Source organism: Delphinus delphis, chromosome 11 (genome assembly GCF_949987515.2).
Source record: "Delphinus delphis chromosome 11, mDelDel1.2, whole genome shotgun sequence".
NCBI classification, from domain to species: domain Eukaryota; kingdom Metazoa; phylum Chordata; class Mammalia; order Artiodactyla; family Delphinidae; genus Delphinus; species Delphinus delphis.
Window position 1 is genome coordinate 81,158,069 of NC_082693.1, and position 23,092 is coordinate 81,181,160.

General features: G+C 36.4%; 1 protein-coding gene across 1 annotated transcript in view; it reads left to right on the forward strand.

The window, feature by feature from the left end:
- Positions 1–21,863, forward strand: part of ACTR6 (actin related protein 6) — a 32,164-nt gene extending 10,301 nt beyond the window's left edge. The window contains exons 7-11 of the mRNA XM_060025450.1: positions 5,069–5,167; positions 5,263–5,341; positions 10,700–10,871; positions 12,349–12,487; positions 20,554–21,863. Coding sequence (XP_059881433.1) covers positions 5,069–5,167; positions 5,263–5,341; positions 10,700–10,871; positions 12,349–12,487; positions 20,554–20,683 — 619 coding nt within the window. The 3' untranslated portion in view covers positions 20,684–21,863. The remainder of the gene's footprint in view (positions 1–5,068; positions 5,168–5,262; positions 5,342–10,699; positions 10,872–12,348; positions 12,488–20,553) is intronic.
- The last annotated feature ends 1,229 nt before the right edge of the window (positions 21,864–23,092 follow it).

Below are 23,092 nucleotides of genomic sequence, written 5' to 3' on the forward strand. Positions count from 1 at the left end.
CAATTTCGTTCCTTTTTATGGCTGAGTAATATTCCATTGTATATATGTACCACATCTCCTTTATCCATTCATCTGTCGATGGGCATCTAGGTTGCTTCCATGGCCTGGCTATTTTAAATAGTGCTGCAGTGAACATTGGGGTGTATGTGTCTTTTTGAATTACGGTTTTATCTGGGTATATGCCCAGTAATGGGATTGCTGGGTGGTATGGTAGTTCTATTTTTAGCTTTTTAAGGAACCTCCATACTGTTCTCCATAGTGGCTGTATCAATTTACATTCCCACCAACAGTGCAAGAGGATACCCTTTTCTCCACACCCTCTCCAGCATTTATTGTTTGTAGATTTTCTCGTGATGCCCATTCTGACTGGTGTGAGGTGATACCTCATTGCAGTTTTGATTTGCATTTCTCTAATAATTAGTGACGTTGAGCAGCTTTTCATGTGTTTCTTGGCCATCTGTATGTCTTTTTTGGAGAAATGTCTATTTAGGTCTTCTGCCCATTTTTGGACTGGGTTGTTTGTTTTTTTAATATTGAGCTACATGAGCTGTTTATATATTTCAGAGATTAATCCTTTGTGCATTGATTCGTTTGCAAATATTTTCTCCCATTCTGAGGGTTGTCTCTTCATCTTGTTTATGGTTTCCATTGCTGTGCAAAAGCTTTGAAGTTTCATTAGGTCCCATTTGTTTATTTTTCTTTTTATTTCCATTACTCTAGGAGGTGGATCAAAAAAGATATTGCTGTGATTTATGTCAAAGCGTGTCATTCCCATGTTTTCCTCTGAGAGTTTGATACTGTCAGGCCTTACATTTAGGTCTCTAATCCATTTTGAGTTTATTTTTGAGTATGGTGTTAGGGAGTGTTCTAATTTCATTCTTTTACATGCAGCTGTCCAGTTTTTCCAGCACCATTTATTGAAGAGACTGTCTTTTCTACATTGTATATCCTTGCCTCCTTTGTCATAGATTAGTTGACCATAGGTGCATGGGTTTATCTCTGGGCTTTCTATCTTGTTCCATTGATCTGTGTTTCTGTTTTTGTGCCAGTAGCATATTGTCTTGATTACTGTAGCTACATAATATAGTCTGAAGTCAGGGAGTCTGATTCCTCCAGCTCCATTTTTTCCCCTCAAGACTGCTTTGGCTATTCGGGGTCTTTTGTGTCTCCATACAAATTTTAAGATGTTTTGTTCTAGTTCTGTAAATATGCCATTGGTAATTTGATAGGAATTGCATTGAATCTGTAGATTGCTTTGGGTAGTAGAGTCATTTTCACAATATTGAATCTTCCAATCCAAGAACATGGTATATCTCTCCATCTGTTGGTATCATCTTTAATTTCTTTCATCAGTATCTTATAGTTTTCTGCATACAGGTCTTTTGTCTCCCTAGATAGGTTTATTCCTAGGTATTTTATTCTTTTTCTTGCAATGGCAAATCGGAGTGTTTCCTTAATTTCTCTTTCAGATTTTTCATCATTAGTACATAGGAATGCAAGAGGTTTCTGTGCATTAATTTTGTATCCTGCAACTTCACCAAATTCATTGATTAGCTCTAGTAGTTTCTTGGTGGCATCTTTAGGATTCTCTATGTATGGTATCATGTCATATGCAAACAGTGACAGTTTTACTTCTTCTTTTCCAATTTGTATTCCTTTTATTTCTTTTTCTTCTCTGATTGCCATGGCTAGAACTTCCAAAACTATGTTAAATAACAGGGGTGAGAGTGGACATCCTTGTCTTGTTCCTGATCTTAGAGGAAATGCTTTCAGTTTTTCACCATTGAGAATGATGTTTGCTGTGGGTTTGTCGTATATGGCATTTATTATGTTGAGGTAGGGTCCCTCTATGCCCACTCTCTGGAGAGTTTTTACCATAAATGGGTGTAGAATTTTGTCAAAAGCTTTTTCTGCATCTATTGAGGTGATCATATGGTTTTTCTTCTTCAATTTGTTAATATGGTGTATCACATTGATTGATTTGTGTATATTGAAGAATCCTTGCATCCCCGGATAAATCACACTTGATCATGGTGTATGATCCTTTTAATGTGTTGTTGGATTCTGTTTGCTAGTATTTTGTTGAGGATTTTTGCATCTATATTCCTCAGTGATATTGGTCTGTAATTTTCTTTTTTTGTAGTATCTTTGTTTGGTTTTGGTATCAGGGTGATGGTGGCCTCATAGAATGAGTTTGGGAGTGTTCCTTCCTCTGCAATGTTTTGGAAGAGTTTGAGAAGGATGGGTGTTAGCTCTTCTCTAAATGTTTGATAGGATTCACCTGTGAAGCCATCTGGTCCTGGACTTTTGTTTATTGGAAGAGTTTTAATCACAGTTTCAATTTCATTGCTTGTGATTGGTCTGTTTATGTTTTCTATTTCTTCCTGGTTCAAGCTTTGAAGGTTATACCTTTGTAAGAATTTGTTTTTTTCTTCCAGGTTGTCCATTTTATTGGCATAGGGTTGCTTATAGTAGTCTCTTAGGATGCTTTGTATTTCTGTAGTGTCTGTTGTAACTTCTCCTTTTTCATTTCTAATTTTATTGATTTGAGTCCTCGCCCTCTTTTTCTTGATGAGTCTGGCTAATGGTTTATCAGTTTTGTTTATCTTCTCAAAGAACCAGGTTTTAGTTTTATTGATCTTTGCTATTGTTTTCTTTGTTTCTATTTCATTTATTTCTGCTCTGACCTTTATGATTTTCTTCCTTCTGCTAACTTTGGGTTTTGTTTGTTCTTCTTTCCCTAGTTCCTGTAGGTGTAAGGTTAGATTGTTTATTTGAGATTTTTCTTGTTTCTTGAGGTAGGCTTGTATAGTTATAAACTTCCCTCTTAGAACTGCTTTTGCTGCATTCCATAGGTTTTGCATCATCGTGTTTTCATGGTCATTTGTCCCTAGGTATTTTTTGATTTCCTCTTTAATTTCTTCAGTGACCTCCTGGTCATTTAGTAACGTATTGTTTACCCTCCATGTGTATGTGTCTTTTACGTTTTTTTCCCTGTAATTCATTTCTAATCTCATAGCGTTGTGATGGAAAAGATGCTTGATATGATTTCAATTTTCTTAAATTTACTGAGGCTTGATTTGGGACCCAAGATGTGATCTATCCTGGACAATGTTCTGTGCGCACTTGAGAAGAAAGTGTAATCTGCTGTTTTGGGATGGAATGTCCTATAAATATCAACTAAATCTATCTGGTCTATTGTGTCATTTAAAGCTTCTGTTTCCTCTTTTTTTTTTTTTTGCGGTATGCGGGCCTCTCACTGTTGTGGCCTTTCCTGTTGTGGAGCACAGGCTCCAGACACACAGCCTCAGTGGCCGTGGCTCACGGGTCCAGCCATTCCGCGGCATGTGGGATCTTCCCGGACTGGGACACGAACCCGTGTCCCCTGCATCAGCAGGCGGACTCTCAATCACTGGGCCACCAGGGAAGCCCCTGTTTCCTCATTTATTTTCATTTTGGATGATCTGTCCATTGGTGTAAGTGAGGTGTTAAAGTCCCCCACTATTATTGTGTTACTGTCGATTTCTTCTTTTATAGCTGTTAGCAGTTGCCTTATGTATTAAGGTGCTCCTATGTTGGGTGCATATATAATTGTTATATCTTCTTCTTGGATTGATCCCTTGATCATTATGTAGTGTCCTTCCTTGTCTCGTGTAGCACTCTTTATTTTAGAGTCTATTTTATCTCATATGAGTATTGCTACTCCAGCTTTCCTTTGATTTCCATTTGCACGGAATATCTTTTTCCATCCCCTCACTTTCAGTCTGTATGTGTCCCTAGGTCTGAAGTGGGCCTCTTGTAGACAGCATATATATGGGTCTTGTTTTTGTATCCATTCAGCGAGCCTGTGTCTTTTGGTTGGAGCATTTAATCCATTCACATTTAAGTTAATTATTGATATGTCTGTCCCTATTACCATTTTCTTAATTGTTACATGTTTGTTTTTCTAGGTCCTTTTCTTCTCTTACGTTTCCCACTTAGGGAAGATCCTTTAGCATTTTTTGCAGAGCTCATTTGATGGTACTGAATTCTCTTACCTGTTGCTTGTCTGTAAAGCTGTTGATTTCTCCATCGAATCTGAATGAGATCCTTACCAGGTAGAGTAATCTTGCTTGTAGGTTCTTCCCTTTCATCACTTTAAATATATTATGCCACTCCCTTCTGGCTTATAAAGTTTCTGCTGAGAAATCAGGTCTTAACCTTATGGGAGTTCCCTTGTATGTTATTTGTCATTTTTCCCTTGCTGCTTTCAATAAGTTTTCATTATCTTTAATTTTTCCTAGTTTGATTACTCTGTGTCTTGGTGTGTTTCTCTTTGGGTTCATCCTGTATGGGACTCTGTGCACTTTCTGGACTTGGGTGGCTATTTCCTTTCCCATGTTAGGGAAGTTTTCAACTACAATCTCTTCAAATATTTTCTCTGGTCCTTTCTCTCTTCTCCTTCTGGGACACCTATAATGCGAATGTTGTTGCGTTTAATGTTGTCCCAGAGGTCTCTTAGGCTGTCTTCATTTCTTTTCATTCTTTTTTCTTTATTCTGTTCTGCAGCAGTGAATTCCACCATTCTGTCTTCCAGGTCACTTATCTGTTCTTCTGCCTCAGTTATTCTGCTATTGATTCCTTCTAGTGTAGTTTTCATTTCAGTTATTGTATAGTTCATCTCTGTTTGTTTGTTCTTTAATTCTTCTACGTCTTTGTTAAACATTTCTTGCATTTTCTCAATCTTTGCCTCCATTCTTTTTCCGAGGTCCTGGATCGTCTTCACTCTCATTATTCTGAATTCTTTTTCTGGAAGTTTGCCTATCTCCACTTCATTCAGTTGTTTTTCTCGGGTTTTATCTTGTTCCTTCATCTGGTACATAGCCCTCTGCCTTTTCATCTTGTCTGTCTTTCTGTGAATGTGGGTTTTGTTCCACAGGCTGCAGGATTGTAGTTCTTCTTGCTTCTGCTGTCTGCCCTCTGGTGGATGAGGCTATCTAAGAGGCTTGTGCAAGTTTCCTGATGGGAGGGACTGGTGGTGGGTCTAAATTTTTTTTATTTCACGTTACCATTTTTTTTTTCTGTTTAGGCAGTTACATGTTATGGACGAAACACATGTGATTAATCAAGTGAAAGAAGATGTATGCTATGTGTCTCAGGATTTTTATAGAGACATGGATATTGCCAAGTATGTATAATGGTAACCTAAGAACTAGAAAGTTGATTCTTGGGTAATGTTACACATAGTTAAAATATTTTATAAGTCTATGTTTTGTTTTCCAGGTTGAAAGGAGAAGAAAATACAGTAATGGTAGACTATGTTTTGCCTGACTTTAGTACAATTAAAAAGGGCTTTTGTAAGGTAATTTTTAAAACTTTATTTTATATTGGCGTATAGTTGATTTACAGTGTTGTGTTAATTTCAGGTGTACACCAAAGTGATTCAGTTATACATATATCTATTCTCTTTCAGATCCCTTCCCATATAGGTTATTACAGAGTATTAAGTAGAGTTCCCTGTGCTGTACAGTAGGTTCTTGTTGATTATCTATTTTATATATAATAGTGTATGTTAATCCCAACCTCCTAATTTATCCCTCCCCCCACCTTTCCCCTTTGGTAACCATAAGTTTGTTTTCTAAGTCTGTGATGTAAGGTCATTTAAAAAATACTCAATGATATTTCTTCAAGTGACCACCTCAGTCAGGTTTGAACAGCATCCAGCTGGGATGGGTGGAATCTCACAGAGTTGTTGATGACTGCCTTCCTGCCTGGTGGCCATTTCTTTAGGCACCAGTGTATGAATTATTAGTTAATATCTCTACTAAAGTTATTTAGAAAAAGAACTATCTGCCATGATAGCACATGGGACAAATCTGGAGATTAACAGTATCATTACCTATATTATGGTTTACCCTTTTGTGTTTCATTAAGAATTAGTTTAAGTCCAGTTAGAAGTAGGTTATTTGTTGTGAATATTACTGGCACAGCTGACCCAAGGCTCTGCTATCAGATTGTAGTTGAAAACAGCAAAATCCAGTGCACTTTCAAAGTGTTGAGAAGAGTTTATCTTGGATGTGAAAACAAAGTAATTTCTCCCTATCTTTGAGCAGCTCAGGTAAATTATCAGTTCTGTGGTTGGGTAAATGTGAAGTTTGCCCTTCTAGTTACTGGCTTGGTGAGGAATGGTAGGAAGTTAAAAATCTTTGGTCAGAAACTTAAGCACAAGGAGATATTTTCTCAAGGGGACATGTATGGTAATGTTCATTGTAGTATACATTAAAAGAGTGAGAAATTGGGAAGAGCCTAGGTAGCCATTAATGGTAGAAAAATAGATAAATTTTGATATATTCATATTATAAAATAAGCAGTGAAAATGAAGTAGAGCTACGTGATCATCATGGATAAGTCTCAGAAATGTGTTTCTGTCTAAAACATGATGATGTCTAAAAGCCAGTTTTCGAAGGACGTATACCATTTCAGGCTATTCAGAATAATTATTATGTTTAGGAATTTATAAATATGAAGTAAAAGTATATAAACTATGTATGTGAATGATAACACCAAATTTAAAGGGGGAGTGTTATATCTGTGAAGTTACATTAAAATGGTTGATGGATATATGGGGTTTTTTCTTTTTTTTTTTAAATTATTTATTTTTTGGCTGTGTTTCATCTTCGTTGCTTGCACAGGCTTTCTCTAGTTGCAGTGAGCGAGTGCTACTCTTCGTTGTGGCGCATGGGCTACTCATTGCAGTGGCTTCTCTTTTTGCGGAGCACGGGCTCGCGGAGCACGGGCTCCAGGCGCATGAGCTTCAGTAGTTGTGGCACATGGGCTCAATAGTTGTGGCTTGCATGCTCTAGAGCGCAGGCTCAGTAGTTGTGGCGCACGGGCTTAGTTGCTCTGCGGCATGTGGGATCTTCCTGGAGCAGGGCTCGAACCCGTGTCCCCTGCATTAGTAGGCAGACTCTTAACCACTGCGCCACCAGGGAAATCCAGATATATGGGTTTTATATAATTATTTATACTTGTTTTTATGCCTGAAATTAAAAAAATTTGGTGGCCAGATTATTGAGGTGAAATACACATCAGAATTCAGAGAAGGCTACCCAGGTCCTCATAAAATCAAAATCATCCTGTAATGTCCTTAGAAACATATCCTTGCGGAAGGACCAAAGCCAGCTTTTAAAAGTGGGAATTGTGACAGATTATGGGATCATGTTGTCTGGCATGAACTGGGGAGAGAAACTGGAAGCCCATGTCCCACTTAGGATATGGAAGGTGTATTTTTTTCTTTACAAGACAGGGAAAACTGCCCCAAATATATAGATACCAAGCCCCTTTCTGATTAGGCACGTTTGATCATCCTCATTTATTATAGCTGATTAAAACAGTCCAGTGATATAAAACACCTTGTGGAGAATTTATAGCACTCTGGACTCATGGTGGTAAAGTAATCCATATTTCTACAGGGATGGACCCCGAGTAAAGTCTCAGTAATTCCCAGTTCCTCCAAACCTGACTAAAAATCACCTGGGTCACTTAAAGAACAATTGGTATCCATGTTCTCAGTCCCTGTCCCTGGAAATGCTTAGTGCCTAAGTTTGAAAACTTAAACTTAATCTCTAAAAAAGAAAAAAATTTCTTCCAGGTGATTGGACTATCAGCTATGTTTGGAAATCTTTCTCTTTTTTAAAATGTAGTTCTCGCTTGCCCTGCAAATGAGAACTTACCAGTTTATTGGACATTATCTGCTGAACTCCGCTAGCTTCCTTCCCAAATCATAAGCCTTGATTTCTCAATCCTACACCTTACATAGTGAGCTAGTAGAGTCATGGTTGTTCCCCCAGTTGATTATTGTTTTACTCATCAGCTTTGGAGAAAAAAGGCAGAAGCCACATTGTATTGTTTGCAGCTCTTTTATTGGCCTTTGGCCTTGTGATCAGAATCTTGTTAATGACGGCACTTCACTAATTGAGTATAGACTCCCTGTTACTTGTACACTTTAACATCAGTTGAGTGGACATAGTCAGTTGGACTGAACTTTTACCAGATGATGGAATGTTACATCAAATATTTATTTCAGAAATAATGGATTAACCTTTACTTTGTCAATTAATGTTAACATTTTTACCATAATACATGTTAAATTGTGTACATCTTAATAATTTTTAAGGTTTAGAAATGGTTATATTTTGTATATGTTAGGGTTACTCCTAAAATGTATTTTTTAAATTTAATACTTGATTAACTTGTTTTCATCATTGCCTGACAATCAAAATCTTTGATGAGGGCTGTTAAATACTTATGAAACTAGAAAAACAATACTGCATAAGATGAAAGAGAATTATACTTGTTTGAGAGCCTTTATACTTAGGATATTGTTAAACTCGGACCTTGATAGTTTATTCAAGAATATTTTTAAATACTTAGGAAAAACTTACAACCTTGATTTTCTAGTACTGATGACAGTAACAATAATAATAAGGTCTGTAATATTGTTACTGATTACAACCGATAGAAATTCCAGTTTTATTTTTTAACAGAAAGAGGATGCTTACGAAAGTGTAATGAATGCTTTACTGACCTAAATTGAGAAAATTGTCCTCATAGTTAACTGTTATCACTTTCTGCAGAGCCATTGTAGTTTAAACATTTCTTTCATGGTACCAGAATGAAATTTATGAGGGCTGTACAGTAATCATGACTTGCATTGACTAAAATAGCAACTCCCAGCAGCCTTTATAAATTCCTTCATTTGTCTATGTCTAAAACAAAAATCTTTTTGAAATTGTACTCTTAGAAACAGAAAATACTTGTAGTTCCAGATTATATATTAACGATTAGTGGCTTTAGAGCTAACATTCAGCAAGGATATCTAGTTCTGGCTTTTCCCCCAGTTAGATATTTGGCCCTGGGTCAGTCACATGATCTTCTTCTGTAAAATCAGGGCTGTGGATTAGATAACTTCTAATGTTTTGTCAAATTAAATTCTCCAAGTTTCTCCAAGTCTGTATCTGTCTCAAGTTATTTTGAGTGTTGACAATATGAGTTATATCCTATACACTCAAGCCAATATCATTTTTAAATGAATTTGTAAATTTATAGGAAGTATTTTCCATTCTGCCTGAGAAGGAAGAATACTTTATCTGTGAAGAAATAATATTCTTCTCTTTGCTAGTGCAACCATAGTTTAATCGGATTGAAAGTGATGTGTAGCTTTCCTTGTTCTTCCTAGGGTATTGTGAATTTTGTGTAATTTTTAGGATATTTTTATTTAAAAATAATGTTTCAAGGGACTTCCCTGGTAGTCCAGTGGTTAAGAATCCATGCTTCCAGTGCAGGGGTTGCAGGTTTGATCAACTGGTCTGGTAACTAAGATCCCACATGCTGTATGACGTAGCCAAAAAAATTAAAAAAAAAAAAAAAAAGAAAGTTTCAAGCATGGAATTTCCAAATGATAGAAATCAGAATCATTCATATCCAGGTTAAGAGAGGCAATGTAGTAGGAGGAATATATTGCGTGTGCTCAAGTTATTAGTTGAATGATCTTGAGCAAGTCATGTAACCTTGCCTAGCGCAATTGCATCATTAGTAAAAGGAAAATATATCTACCTTACAGGGTTATATGAGAATTCAGTATGATAATGTATGTAAAATGCCTAAAACAAACACCACATTGTTGACTGGCATGCTATACTGGGTAGTGGATATGTGATGGCGAACAGTGTAGATGATGAGGGATAATACAGGGTGATAGTAAGAATACTAGAGGGATCTTTTATTTGGGAGTCAGAAGAAGCCTCTCTGAGGAAGCTGAAACCTGAACAGAGAGTAGATGACTAATTATATTAAGGAATAGTTTTTATATACTTTACTCTTTAACAATAAATTATTAATATTTCTTTTCATATATTTTAAGTATTTTTATATTTATATAGAGGATTGGGATATACTCTGTTACAGGTGGAAAATTGCATATATGAGTCAAATGAAGTTAATGTCTTTAACAATCTAGAAAAGCTGATGAGTCTTAGTGCAATTGAGAGGGACCATTATTTTAATGATGTAGAATGCTGTAGAAGGAGATTATTTTTTTCTGGCCCCTTCAGGAGCACAGCTCACAGAGTGGGTGGGTTAACAGAAAATAAATAGCAAAAGAATTTCAGTGATAAAGTCCGTGTATTTGCTTAAATCATTTTGGAAACTGTTTTTTGAATAGAGATTGAATAAATAATAAAGAAGTTTGATGATGTAGGCTTTTTGCACAAGGGAAAGGGGAAATCCTAATAGAATAAAACCATAATGCCCAATAAAAATCTAAGGCAAGGCCAGGGGAGTGAAAGTAGATAGTGCTGGAAACATAAGGTACAGTGTTTTTTATTTAGAGTATGTTCTTTGTTCTTTAAAAACTGGAATCACTCTGTTCTTAGAGGTAGATTATGAAGTTCTTTCTCCTCTATTCTCCTTTTCTTTCTTTCTGTTTTAAAATGTGTGGAATAAAGCCAGATCATCTTTGGGGGAATAGCTATATTAAGAGTCAGTAGTTAGTTATGTGTGTGGTTAGGCAACAGCAGAGAAGACCACATTTTTCTAACTTTTGAGAATCCTGAAACTTCCAAGAACATGGTTAATATATTGGTATTACATATTACTAAATGTTATTAGTGATGTGAGCTAGATAACATAACTTAAACTTTTCATCTTATTTTTCTTTAAGCCAAGAGAAGAAATGGTGTTAAGTGGAAAATATAAATCTGGGGAACAAATTCTTCGTCTGGCCAATGAGAGATTTGCTGTTCCAGAAATACTCTTTAATCCTTCTGATATAGGAATTCAAGAAATGGGAATTCCAGAAGCTATTGTCTATTCAATTCAGAACTTACCTGAAGGTGCATAAATAATGAGGAATAATGATATTTTTTAAAAATCATAAGCTCTGTGAACCCTAGAGAAGTCATCTGTTTCTTCTAAATAATTTGAGCAAATGGCTACTTTATTTGCAGAGATTTCCAGATCTAACTTGAATAATTCTTTATTGTACTTTATTTTACTTGAATAATTCTTTATTGATCCTAGATTGTAAATTTGATATAGGAAGAGTAATTATGGTCTGCTTAAATTTGAAGAACTTCATCTCTTTATAAGTATTAAATTGCTATATCCATTTAAAAAGTTTTAATTTAAGCCAAATTTGCACAGAGTAGAAATTTATAATTTAACAATTTAATGGGTTTTAGCTGTTGATGAGACTGGTTTATTCCTTCTGTTGCATTTTGATTAATATACAGGAAGTTAGTTTTAATGAGATTGAAGTATAGTGCTTCACAGTGATTTCTGGGTTCTCCTGAAGCATGATTTAACTAAATAATGTTCTAAAGTTTTGGAGTACCTTTATAGCTTAAAAATGTCTTCCTAGTTCATAAGGAACAGTGTAGGCATTGGAGAAAATCTTGCCTATGCAGTGTCCTTTCCTCCCATTAAAAAAGAAAAAAGTCAGATAATGCCATCACCTTAATATAGTTATTTCACAACTAATTTCACATTAATATTTCATATTGATTTCTCATTTTATCTAAAGTTGCAGTCATGAGATATACAACATTTTGTACTACACTGTTTTAATGTTGTGTTGTAAGACTCAATATTAACGTAACAGTACTCTGTCCCTGTTTTGTGAACAGAAGCATTAGGTGGGATGGCCAGTACCTATCAATTCCTGACAAATTTCCCAGTGGTGCTTGGTAGCCCTTTAAGATTGACTAACCATGTGGCACTTAATATTCGCTATCATGTAACTTTAATGAGTGTAGAACATAAGATCCTTTCTTTAAATATTATTATAGATTGAGTATTTTTCACTATCAATTGTAAGTGTTGCACAATAAGAATGTGTGTCTCAGTGAGATAACATGGAAACTTGGATTTTCAAGTTTAAAATGTTATGAAGGACCTCCTTTTCATCTTTACACTAGCTAACAGTCTCAGCCTACATAAAGACCGCCTCCATTTTAGGGGAGAACAATTTTAATTTTCAAATGTCTGCTACTAGAATTTTACTCATTTATGTATAGCTTACATGTATATGTAATAAGTTGCTAGTAGTTCAACCCCTTCACCTTAGCCTTTCTTTTAAAGAACTGTGAGGTCATATTTCTGTTTAATATGTTTATTTGTATAAATGATAACCTCATTATAAAATCTTATAAGTTATAATTTATATGGTTATAAAAAACTATATGGTTTCCCAACCAGTAACTTTCATCCCCAATTGCTTTTACCTAATCTCTCATCCCCATTTCTCCAGAAAGATAAGTAAACAGATATTCTAATGCCTTTTTTCTTTCTCCTATTTTTCTCTTTTAAAAGAAATGCAGCCGCATTTTTTTAAGAACATTGTTTTGACGGGAGGAAATTCCCTTTTCCCGGGATTTAGGGATCGGGTTTACTCGGAAGTTCGATGTCTCACTCCGACAGATTATGATGTTTCTGTTGTGCTGCCTGAAAAGTAAGTGTTGGCTTATATAGAAACAAATCATGGAAGTTAGTTTACAGATAAAGAGGTCTGTAGGCAGACTTGAGTTTAAAGTCTGGTTCTACTGGGTTGCCAGGTTAATTTCACCTTTGGGATGCTCATTTTTCTTTTCTCAAAAAATGAAATGATATAGCTGCTGGACAGTCATCGACAGGAAGACACTGGAACTCACCAAAAAAGATACCCCACATCCAAAGACAAAGGAGAAGCCAAAATGAGACAGTAGGAGGGGCGCAATCACAGTAAAATCAAATCCCATAACTGCTAGGTGGGTGACTCACAGACTGGAGGACACTTATACCATAGAAGTCCACCCACTGGAGTGAAGGTTCTGAGCCCCACGTCAGGCTTCCCAACCTGGGGGTCTGGCAGTGGGAGGAGGAATTCCTAGAGAATCAGACTTTGAAGTCTAGTGGGATTTGATTGCAGGACTTCGACAGGACTGTGGGAAACAGAGACTCCACTGTTGGAGGGCACACACAAAGTAGTGTGTGCATCGGGACCCAGGGGAAGGAGCAGTGACCCCAGGGAAGACTGAACCAGACCTACCTGCTAGTGTTGGAGGGTCTGCTGCAGAGGTGGGGGGTGGCTGTGGCTCACTGTGGAGACAAGGATACTGGCAGCAGAAGTTCTCGGAGGTACTCCTTGGCGTGAGCCCTCCCAGAGTCTGCCATTAGCCCCACCAAAGAGCCCAGGTAGGCTCCAGTGTTGGGTTGCCTCAGGCCAAACAACCAACAGAGAGGGAACCCAGCCTCACCCATCAACAGTCAAACGGATTAAAGTTTTACTGAGCTCTGCCCACCAGAGCAAGAGTCAGCTCTAGCCACCACTGGTCCCTCCCATCAGGAAACTTGCACAGGCCTCTTATATAGCCTCATCCACCAGAGGGCAAACAGCAGAAGCAAGAACTACAATCCTACAATCTTCTTGCAGAAGCAAGAAACTACAATCCTGCAGCCTGTGGAACAAAACCCACATTCACAGAAAGACAGACAAGATGAAAAGGCAGAGGGCTATGTACCAGAGGAAGGAACAAGATAAAGCCCCAGAAAAACAACTGAATGAAGTGGAGATAGGCAAACTTCCAGAAAAAGAATTCAAAATAATGGGAGTGAAGACCATCCAGGACCTCGGAAAAAGAATGGAGGCAAAGATTGAGAAAATGCAAGAAATGTTTAACAAAGACATAGAAGAATTAAAGAACAAACAAACAGAGATGAACAATACAATAACTGAAATGAAAACTACACTAGAAGGAATCAATATCAGAATAACTGAGGCAGAAGAACGGATGAGTGACCTGGAAGCCAGAATGGTGGAATGCACTGCTGCAGAACAGAAAAAAGAATGAAAAGAAATGAAGACAGCCTAAGAAGCCTCTGAGACAACATTAAACGCAACGACATTTGCATTATAGGGGTCCCAGAAGAAGAGAGAGAGAAAGGACCAGAGAAAATATTTGAAGAGATTATAGTCAAAAACATCCCTAACACGGGAAAGGAAATAGTCACCCAAGTCCAGGAAACGCAGAGAGTCCCAGGCAGGATAAACCCAGGAAGAAACACGGAGACACATAGTAATCAAATTGGCAAAAATTAAAGGCAAAGAAAATTTATTGAAAGCAGCAAGGGAAAAATGACAACATACAAGGGAACTCTCATAAGGTTAAGAGCAGATTTCTCAGCAGAAACTCTACAAGCCAGAAGGGAGTGGCATGATATATTTAAAGTGATGAAAGGGAAGAAACTACAAGCAAGATTACTCTACCCGGCAAGGATCTCATTCAGATTCGATGGAGAAATCAAAAGCTTTACAGTCAAGCAAAGCTAAGAGAATTCAGCACCACCAAACCAGCTCTACAACAAATGCTAAAGGAACTTCTCTAAGTGGGAAACACAAGAGAAGAAATGGACCTACAAAAACAAACCCAAAAGAAATAAGAAAATGGTCATAGGAACATACATATTGATAATTACCCTGAACGTGAATGGATTAAATGCTCCAACCAAAAGACACAGGCTTGCTGAATGCATACAAACCCAAGACCCATCTATATGCTGTCTACAAGAGACCCACTGCAGACCTAGGGACACATACAGACTGAAAGTGAGGGGATGGAAAAAGATATTCCATGCAAATGGAAATCAAAAGCTGGAATAGCAATACTCAGATCAGATAAAAGACTCTAAAATAAAGAATGTTACAAGAGACAAGGAAGGACACTACATAATGATCAAGGGATCAATCCAGGAAGAAGATATAACAATTATAAATATATATGCCCTCCACATAGGAGCACCTCACATAAGGCAACTGCTAACAGTTATAAAAGGAAATCGACAGTATCACAATAATAGTGGGGGACTTTAACACCTCACTTACACCAATGGACAGATCATCCAAAATGAAAATAAATAAGGAAACAGAACCTTTAAATGACACAATAGTCCAGATAGATTTAATTGATATTTATGGGACACTCCATCCAAAGACAGCAGATTACACTTTCTCCTCAAGTGCGCACGGAACATTGTCCAAGACAGATAACATCTTGGGTCACAAATCAAGCCTCAGTAAATTTAAGAAAATTGAAATCATATCAAGCATCTTTTCTGACCGCAGCGCTATGAGATTAGAAGTGAATTACAGGGAAAAAAACATAAAAAACACAAACACATGGAGGGTAAACAATACTTTACTAAATGACCAAGAGATCACTGAAGAAATTAAAGAGGAAATCAAAGAATACATAGAGACAAATGACAATGAAAACATGATGATGCAAAACCTATGGAATGCAGTAAAAGCAGTTCTCAGAGGGAAGTTTATAGCTATACAAGCCTACCTCAAGAAACAAGAAAAATCTCAAACAATTTAACCTTACACCTACAGGAACTAGAGAAAGAAGAACAAAACAAAGTTAGCAGAAGGAAGGAAATCATAAAGGTCAGAGCAGAAATAAATGACATAGAAACAAAACAATAGCAAAGATCAATAAAACTAAAACCTGGTTCTTTGAGAAGGTAAACAAAATGGATAAACCATTAGCCAGACTCATCAAGAAAAAGAGGGCGAGGACTCAAATCAATAAAATTAGAAATGAAAAAGAAGTTACAACAGACACTACAGAAATACAAAGCATTCTAAGAGACTACTATAAGCAACCCTATGCCAATAAAATGGATAACCTGGAAGAAATGGACAAATTCTTAGAAAGGTATAACCTTCAAAGCTTGAACCAGGAAGAAATAGAAAATATAAACAGACCAATCACAAGTAATGAAATTGGAACTGTGATTAAAAATCTTCCAACAAACAGAAGTCCAGGACCAGATGGCTTCACAGGTGAATTCTATCAAACATTTAGAGAAGAGCTAACACCCATCCTTCTCAAACTCTTCCAAAACATTGCAGAGGAAGGAACACTCCCAAACTCATTCTATGAGGCCACCATCACCCTGATACCAAAACCAAACCAAACCAAAACCAAAACCAAAGAAAGATACTACAGAAAAAGAAAATTACAGACCAATATCACTGAGGAATATAGATGCAAAAATCCTCAACAAAATACTAGCAAACAGAATCCAACAACACATTAACACCATCAACACCATGATCAAGTGTGATTTATCCAGGGATGCAAGGATTCTTCAATATACACAAATCAATCAATGTGATACACCATATTAACAAATTGAAGAAGAAAAACCATATGATCACCTCAATAGATGCAGAAAAAGCTTTTGACAAAATTCAACACCCATTTATGGTAAAAACTCTCCAGAAAGTGGGCATAGAGGGACCCTACCTCAACATAATAAATGCCATATATGACAAACCACAGCAAACATCATTCTCAATGGTGAAAAACTGAAAGCATTTCCTCTAAGATCAGGAACAAGACAAGGATGTCCACTCTCACCCCTGTTATTCAACATAGTTTTGGAAGTCCTAGCCATGGCAATCAGAGAAGAAAAAGAAATAAAAGGAATACAAATTGGAAAAGAAGAAGTAAAACTGTCACTGTTTGCATATGACATGATACCATACATAGAGAATCCTAAAGATGCCACCAAGAAACTTCTAGAGCTAATCAATGAATTTGGTGAAGTTGCAGGATACAAAATTAATGCACAGAAACCTCTTGCATTCCTATGCACTAATGATGAAAAATCTGAAAGAGAAATTAAGGAAACACTCCGATTTGCCATTGCAAGAAAAAGAATAAAATACCTAGGAATAAACCTATCTAGGGAGACAAAAGACCTGTATGCAGAATACTATAAGATACTGATGAAAGAAATTAAAGATGGTACCAACAAATGGAGAGATATACCATGTTCTTGGATTGGAAGAATCAATATTGTGAAAATGACTGTACTACCCACAGCAATCTACAAGTTCAATGCAATCCCTATCAAATTACCAGTGGCATTTTTTACAGAGCTAGAACAAAAAAATCTTAAAATTTGTATGGAGACACAAAAGACCACGAATAGCCAAAGCAGTCTTGAGTGAACAAAGCGGAGCTGGAGGAATCAGACTCCCTGACTGCAGACTGTACTACAAAGCTACAGTAATCGAGACAACATGGTATTGGCAGAAAAACAGAAATATAGATCAATGGAACAAGATAGAAAGCCCAGAGATAAACCCATGCACCTATGGTCAACTAATCTATGACAAAGGAGGCAAGGATATACAATGGAGAAAAGACAGTCTCTTTAATAATTGGTGCTGGGAAGACTGGACAGCTGCATGTAAAAGAATGATATTAGAACACTCCCTAACACCATACACAAATATAAACAGAAAATGGATTCGAGACCTAAATGTAAGACTGGACACTGTAAAACTCCTAGAGGAAAACATAGGAAGAACACTCTTTGACATAAATCACAGTAAGATCTTTTTTGATCCACCTCCTAGAGTAATGGAAATAAAAAGAAAAATAAACAAATGGGACCTAATGAAACTTCAAAGCTTTTGCACAGCAAAGGAAACCATAAACAAGATGAAAAGACAGCCCTCAGAATGGGAGAAAATATTTGCAAATGAAGCAACCGACAAAGGATTAATATCCCAAATAATAAACAGCTCATGCAGCTCAATATTAAACAACCCAGTCCAAAAATGGGCAGAAGACCTAAGCAGATATTTCTCCAAAAAAGACATACAGATGGCCAAGAAACACATGAAAAGCTGCTCAACATCACTAATTATTAGAGAAATGCAAATCAAAACTACAATGAGGTATCACATCACACCAGGTAGAATAGGCATCATCAGAAAATCTGCAAACAATAGATGCTGGATAGGGTGTGGAGAAAAGGGAACCCTCTTGCACTGTTGGTGGGAATGTCAATTGATACAGCCACTATGGAAAACAGTATGGAGGTTCCTTAAAAAACTAAAAATAGTACTACCATACCACCCAGCAATCCCACTACTGGCCATATACCCAGAGAAAACCATAATTCAAAAGGACACATGCACCCCAGTTTTCATTGCAGCACTATTTAAAATAGCCAGGTCATGGAAGCAACCTAAATGCCCATTGACAGACGAATGGCTAAAGAAGATTTGGTACATATATACAGTGGAATATTACTCAGCCATAAAAAGGAATGAAATTGGATCATTTGTTGAGACGTAGATGGATCTAGAGACTGTCATACAGAGTGAAGTAAGTCAGAAAGCGAAAAACAATATTGTATATTAACGCATGTATGTGGAAGCTAGAAAAATGGTACAGATGAACCGGTTTGCAGGGCAGAAGTTGAGACACAGAGAAGAAACGTATGGACACCAAGGGGGGGAAGCCGTGTGGGGGTGAGGATGGTGGTGTGATGAATTGGGCGATTGGGATTGACATGTATACACTGATGTGTATAAAATTGATGACTAATAAGAACCTGCTGTATAAAAAATAAAATTAAATTTAAAAAAAAGAAATGAAAACTTTACTTTCAGTGGATGAAAGGGGATGAAGTATGTGAAGTAGCATCCATTATTGTTGGTACATAATGGGTGCTCAGTTACTGTAAGATCACTTCCCTATAGTGAATCAGTCATCATTACTTGGAGATTTTTTACAGGCAAATCACTTAGGTTATTTATTCGATTTGGGACTTCCGTCGTGGAGCAGTGGTTAAGAATCCACCTGCCAATGCAGGGGACACGAGTTCAAGCCCTGGTACAGGAAGATCCCACATGCCACAGAGCAACTAAGCCTGTGCATCACAACTACTGAGCCTGGGCTCTAGAGCCCGTGAACTGCAACTACTGAGCCCGAGTACCACAACTACTGAAGTCTGTGCGTCTGGAGCCTGTGCTCTGCAACAGGAGAAGCCACCGCAATGAGAAGCCCGTGCACAACAATGAAGAGTAGCCCCCGCTCGCCGCAACTAGAGAAAGCCCGCACACAGTGATGATGACCCAACGCAGCCAAAAAGAAATAAAAAATAAAATAAATTTAAAAAACTTTATCTATTTGATTTATCTGAGATATGCCATTTCTTGAGAGTTTCTATGAAGAATAGAAATCTGAGAATTTAACCAAGATAAATTATGTCAATTGGTAAGTTGTTTTGGAATGTTTTTAAATAATTTAAAATACTTAAACTTTTACATTTAAGTAGTCATTTTTTTTATAATTCAAAACTTTTATATGTACCCCCTATCCTGTTTTATGAGGAAAAAGCAGATAATTAAGGTATAATTTTAGAGCTGTAAGAAAGGCTTATAGATCATCCTCTTCTGTGTACTTATTTGTAAATAAACAAGGGCTCATGAGTTAGCAAAGGTCTTATGATAAGTTAATAGCAGTAACCAGACTAAAATTCAGTTCTCTTTATCTGGAGGCAGAAGTTCTCACCAAATCTAGTCTAAATAATCCCCCGTCACTGCTCCACTGTTTTAAGCGGCAGAGTTGCAAACAAGACCTGATTTTTAATTTTAGAGGTTTGTTTCAAAGCTAAAGAAGAATTTTTCAAAATCAATAGCAGTTAATAGAAGACCCTCATCAGATCACTTAATTTTATAGCTATCAGATAAAAGAATAAATTATCATTAGATATTGGAATGATTTTTATCAGCATTAATGTTCATATACGCTTTAGAATATGAAGCATATTGGATTTTTATCCTGCATTTTAAGTGTAAGTCATGCATACATTACAGGCCAAGGGATCTATAGAAATAGTTTTTATTCTTTTATTCATCAAATCTTTATTGCACATCTGATTTTATAGATAGATATATATTTAGGTTTTTTTAAGGTTAGGAAATGTAATATAGTAAGGAAAACACTTTTTTCTTTATCATTTTTCATATTTAAAACTGAATTGGGGGAGAGGAAGAGTAGAAGTAGAATTACACAAATTCAACCAATTACACAGAATTACAACCAATTAACTTGGTTGTACATAAAATTAAACTAAAAGTTTGATGTGCTCTAATTTTGCTTATTGTCCATGTCCTACCATGTAGCAAGTTTATCATGCACTGTGGTTTTTAAATGTCTCATTTATTAGAGGCAACAAAGTATAGGAGCAAAAGCACAGACTGTGTGAAAACAGTTCCGAGTTGAATCCTAGTTTCAGTCTTAACCTCTCTGAACCTCATTTTCCAAATCTATAAAGTGGGAGTTATAATATCTATTTCATTGGTTGCTGGGTGAATTGATTTGATGACATATCTTTGCCATGTACAAAAGTTAGACTCAGTTATTACAGTGTTTTTATTTTTATGCATTTTTTGTATTTTGCTTGTATTCTTGTTTTTTATTAGAGGTAGAAGGTCCATAAATTCAGGGTACAGGGAAAATAAAAAGAACACTTACTTGTAGTGGTGACCAACTTTCCTTTCCAAGTTTGCTTTACTCCTATGAAGTTTATGCTTATTTTCACACTTTAAATGATTTTCTGTTAAATCAGGTTGTGTAGAGATTGCCACATTTTAGTTACTAATTAACGTTTCTGGCATTTCAGTTCTGTAAAATCATCTGGGTTCACTTATTTTACCTTTATTTTTAGCCCTATTACTTATGCCTGGGAAGGTGGAAAATTGATATCGGAGAATGATGATTTTGAAGATATGGTGGTAACAAGAGAAGATTATGAAGAAAATGGACATAGCGTCTGTGAAGAGAAATTTGATATTTAAGAAACGTTTCTGAAAGTTTTGACTGTGACAAAGGTTTAATTTTCAATGTTCTTTTTAAAGGAAGTTAAGGACCTGTGTTAACTTTCATCCTAAGATAAGATAACATCTTGAACTTATGTAAATACTTTGATCCATGGCTGATTTTCAAAGGTTTCTTACCTAGGTTAGTAAGTAAACTGTAACTCAGCCCAAATTTTCATTTAGGAGCTAGACTTACTATAACAATGCTTATGCTGTTTCCGAGACTAAGTTATCTTTCATTAGAAGATGAAAGAGTGAGTGTATTTTAAGTTTAATTCTTTATAGCTAAAAGCACAAACTTAACTGTCTCACTGGTCAGGTTTCCTTAGAAGGTAGTTTTGTGTGACTGACTAGGAATTGGCCAGAGTATTTTCAGGCTGATATGATTTCTCTCTTTCTTCTAGAGCGAAGTATTTTATCTTTTAATTGTCATTTTTATTTGTATATACTAAAGTTAGAAAAACTAATCTATGTGTATGTAATGTTTATTTTTTACTTAGCCTAAGTTTGAAAGGATGAAGACCAAAGCCAATTTGTTAAAGTGTTTTTGGTCAGTACTGTGTTGCAGAAATGTATTATTTCACTCATAAAAATACTATACCATTTTTTAGGATGAAATTCTTGTGTCATTGGGCTCATGAATCAAATTCCTGCCAATCTCTTTACCTTAGCTTGGATCATGTGCCTACCCCATGGCTTCATGGATTTTAACAGCCCTACTAAGATAGCCTAGAGTGAAAGAAGGTAGTTTCCCAAAGGAAAATTAAGGTGAAGAGACAGATGCTGGGCAGGGTGAAAGAGCTGTCCACTACAATTATATTTGGATTATAGCGACTTAATGATTTTTTTGACTTTACAATGGTGTGAACGCAATATGCACTCATTAGAAACTGTTCTTCAGATTTTGCACTTTAATATTTTCCTGGGCTAGCGATATTTGGTATGTTTCTCTCTTGTGATGCTGGGCAGCGGCAGTGAGCCACAGGTCCCAGTCAGGGTAAACAACCAATATGCTTACAACCATTCTGTACCCACCAACCATTCTGTTTTTCACTTTCAGCACAATATTCAATAAATTATGAAATATTCCACACTTAATTATAAAATAGGCTTTGTGTTTGATGATTTTGCCCAACTTTAGGCTAATGTAAATATTCTGAGCGCGTATAAGGTAGCCTAGACTAAGCAAGCTATGGTGTTTGGTAGGTGAGGTGTAGTAAATGCATTTTTGACTTAATCAAAGAAGATCTGTATTAGTTAGGGCCTGGTCAGTCCTTCCTAGACCTAGGCTAGTTACATTACTTGTTATCATTGCAGAGTTGCAAATTGATTGTGTTTGTATGATACCCAGGTACTAGCATATAATCTGTGGAGAGTGTAGCAAAAAGATGCTGGTGGCATAAAAGAAGTTTTTGCAACCATACAGTGTAACAGTGTAACTGTGCTAGAATTTCAGGGTGATGCAGTTAGAGTTATAAAGGTAAGTCACCATTTAAAGGGCTTTCCTTGACCTACCAGGACCTCATCTTGCAGGCAGAATACTATCATCAACAACCAAGATGTTTTTCGTATGAGGAACCGGGGCATTCCTCAAAGCTGCATTTCCAAAACATGCCCTAGCTTGATGTTTCCCATTTTGTTCTGCTGAGAATAATGTGTGTGTCACATGCTTACTACAGTACACTAATTTCTGTTCACAGTGTAGGTCTCATAGTGCTTATTTTTGAGACACTAAAAATTCATTTCTGAAATTAATGAACATAGATGCTAATCGTTTATCTCTAGCCTTGAAGCTCCCATCAATTTTAACACCTGCCTAATTTTGAAACTTTATTGCTAGAGATAATGTTTTAATATTATACAGTAAGTTGACTTCAAAGAGAACATTTAACATTATCTCTAAATAATAACAAGGTTATCTATTTTTGAAAGATGTTAAAGATCCTGATTTGAGATTCACTAGAAGTATTGAGTGAGAACTTAGCCACGTTACAGTTTATAATTTTGTGCTGCAAATTGCATGCATGGAAACAGTGTTCTAGCATTGGCCATGCATAATATGCACCTTAAGACAGTAGAGGATTAGGGTTTACATCAATGACTAATCAAGATAGGATAATTCTCTCCAACACTTTTCTATCTTGGTTTTGAATTTTTTAATTCAGTGGTGATTGGCTTGACGTGGCAAACTGATCACGTTCACCTACTTTACCTGTCCGAAATCCCTTTAAACAATTTCTAGTGGAGGAATGCACAGGGAACACTTACTTCAGTGCTTTTTGTGATATATTATGTCTCAAGCTGGGTTGGTGGGCACATGGGTATTCATTATATTAGAATCTTTATTGTGTGCATGAAATAGTTCATATTATATTTTGATAGTAGAGT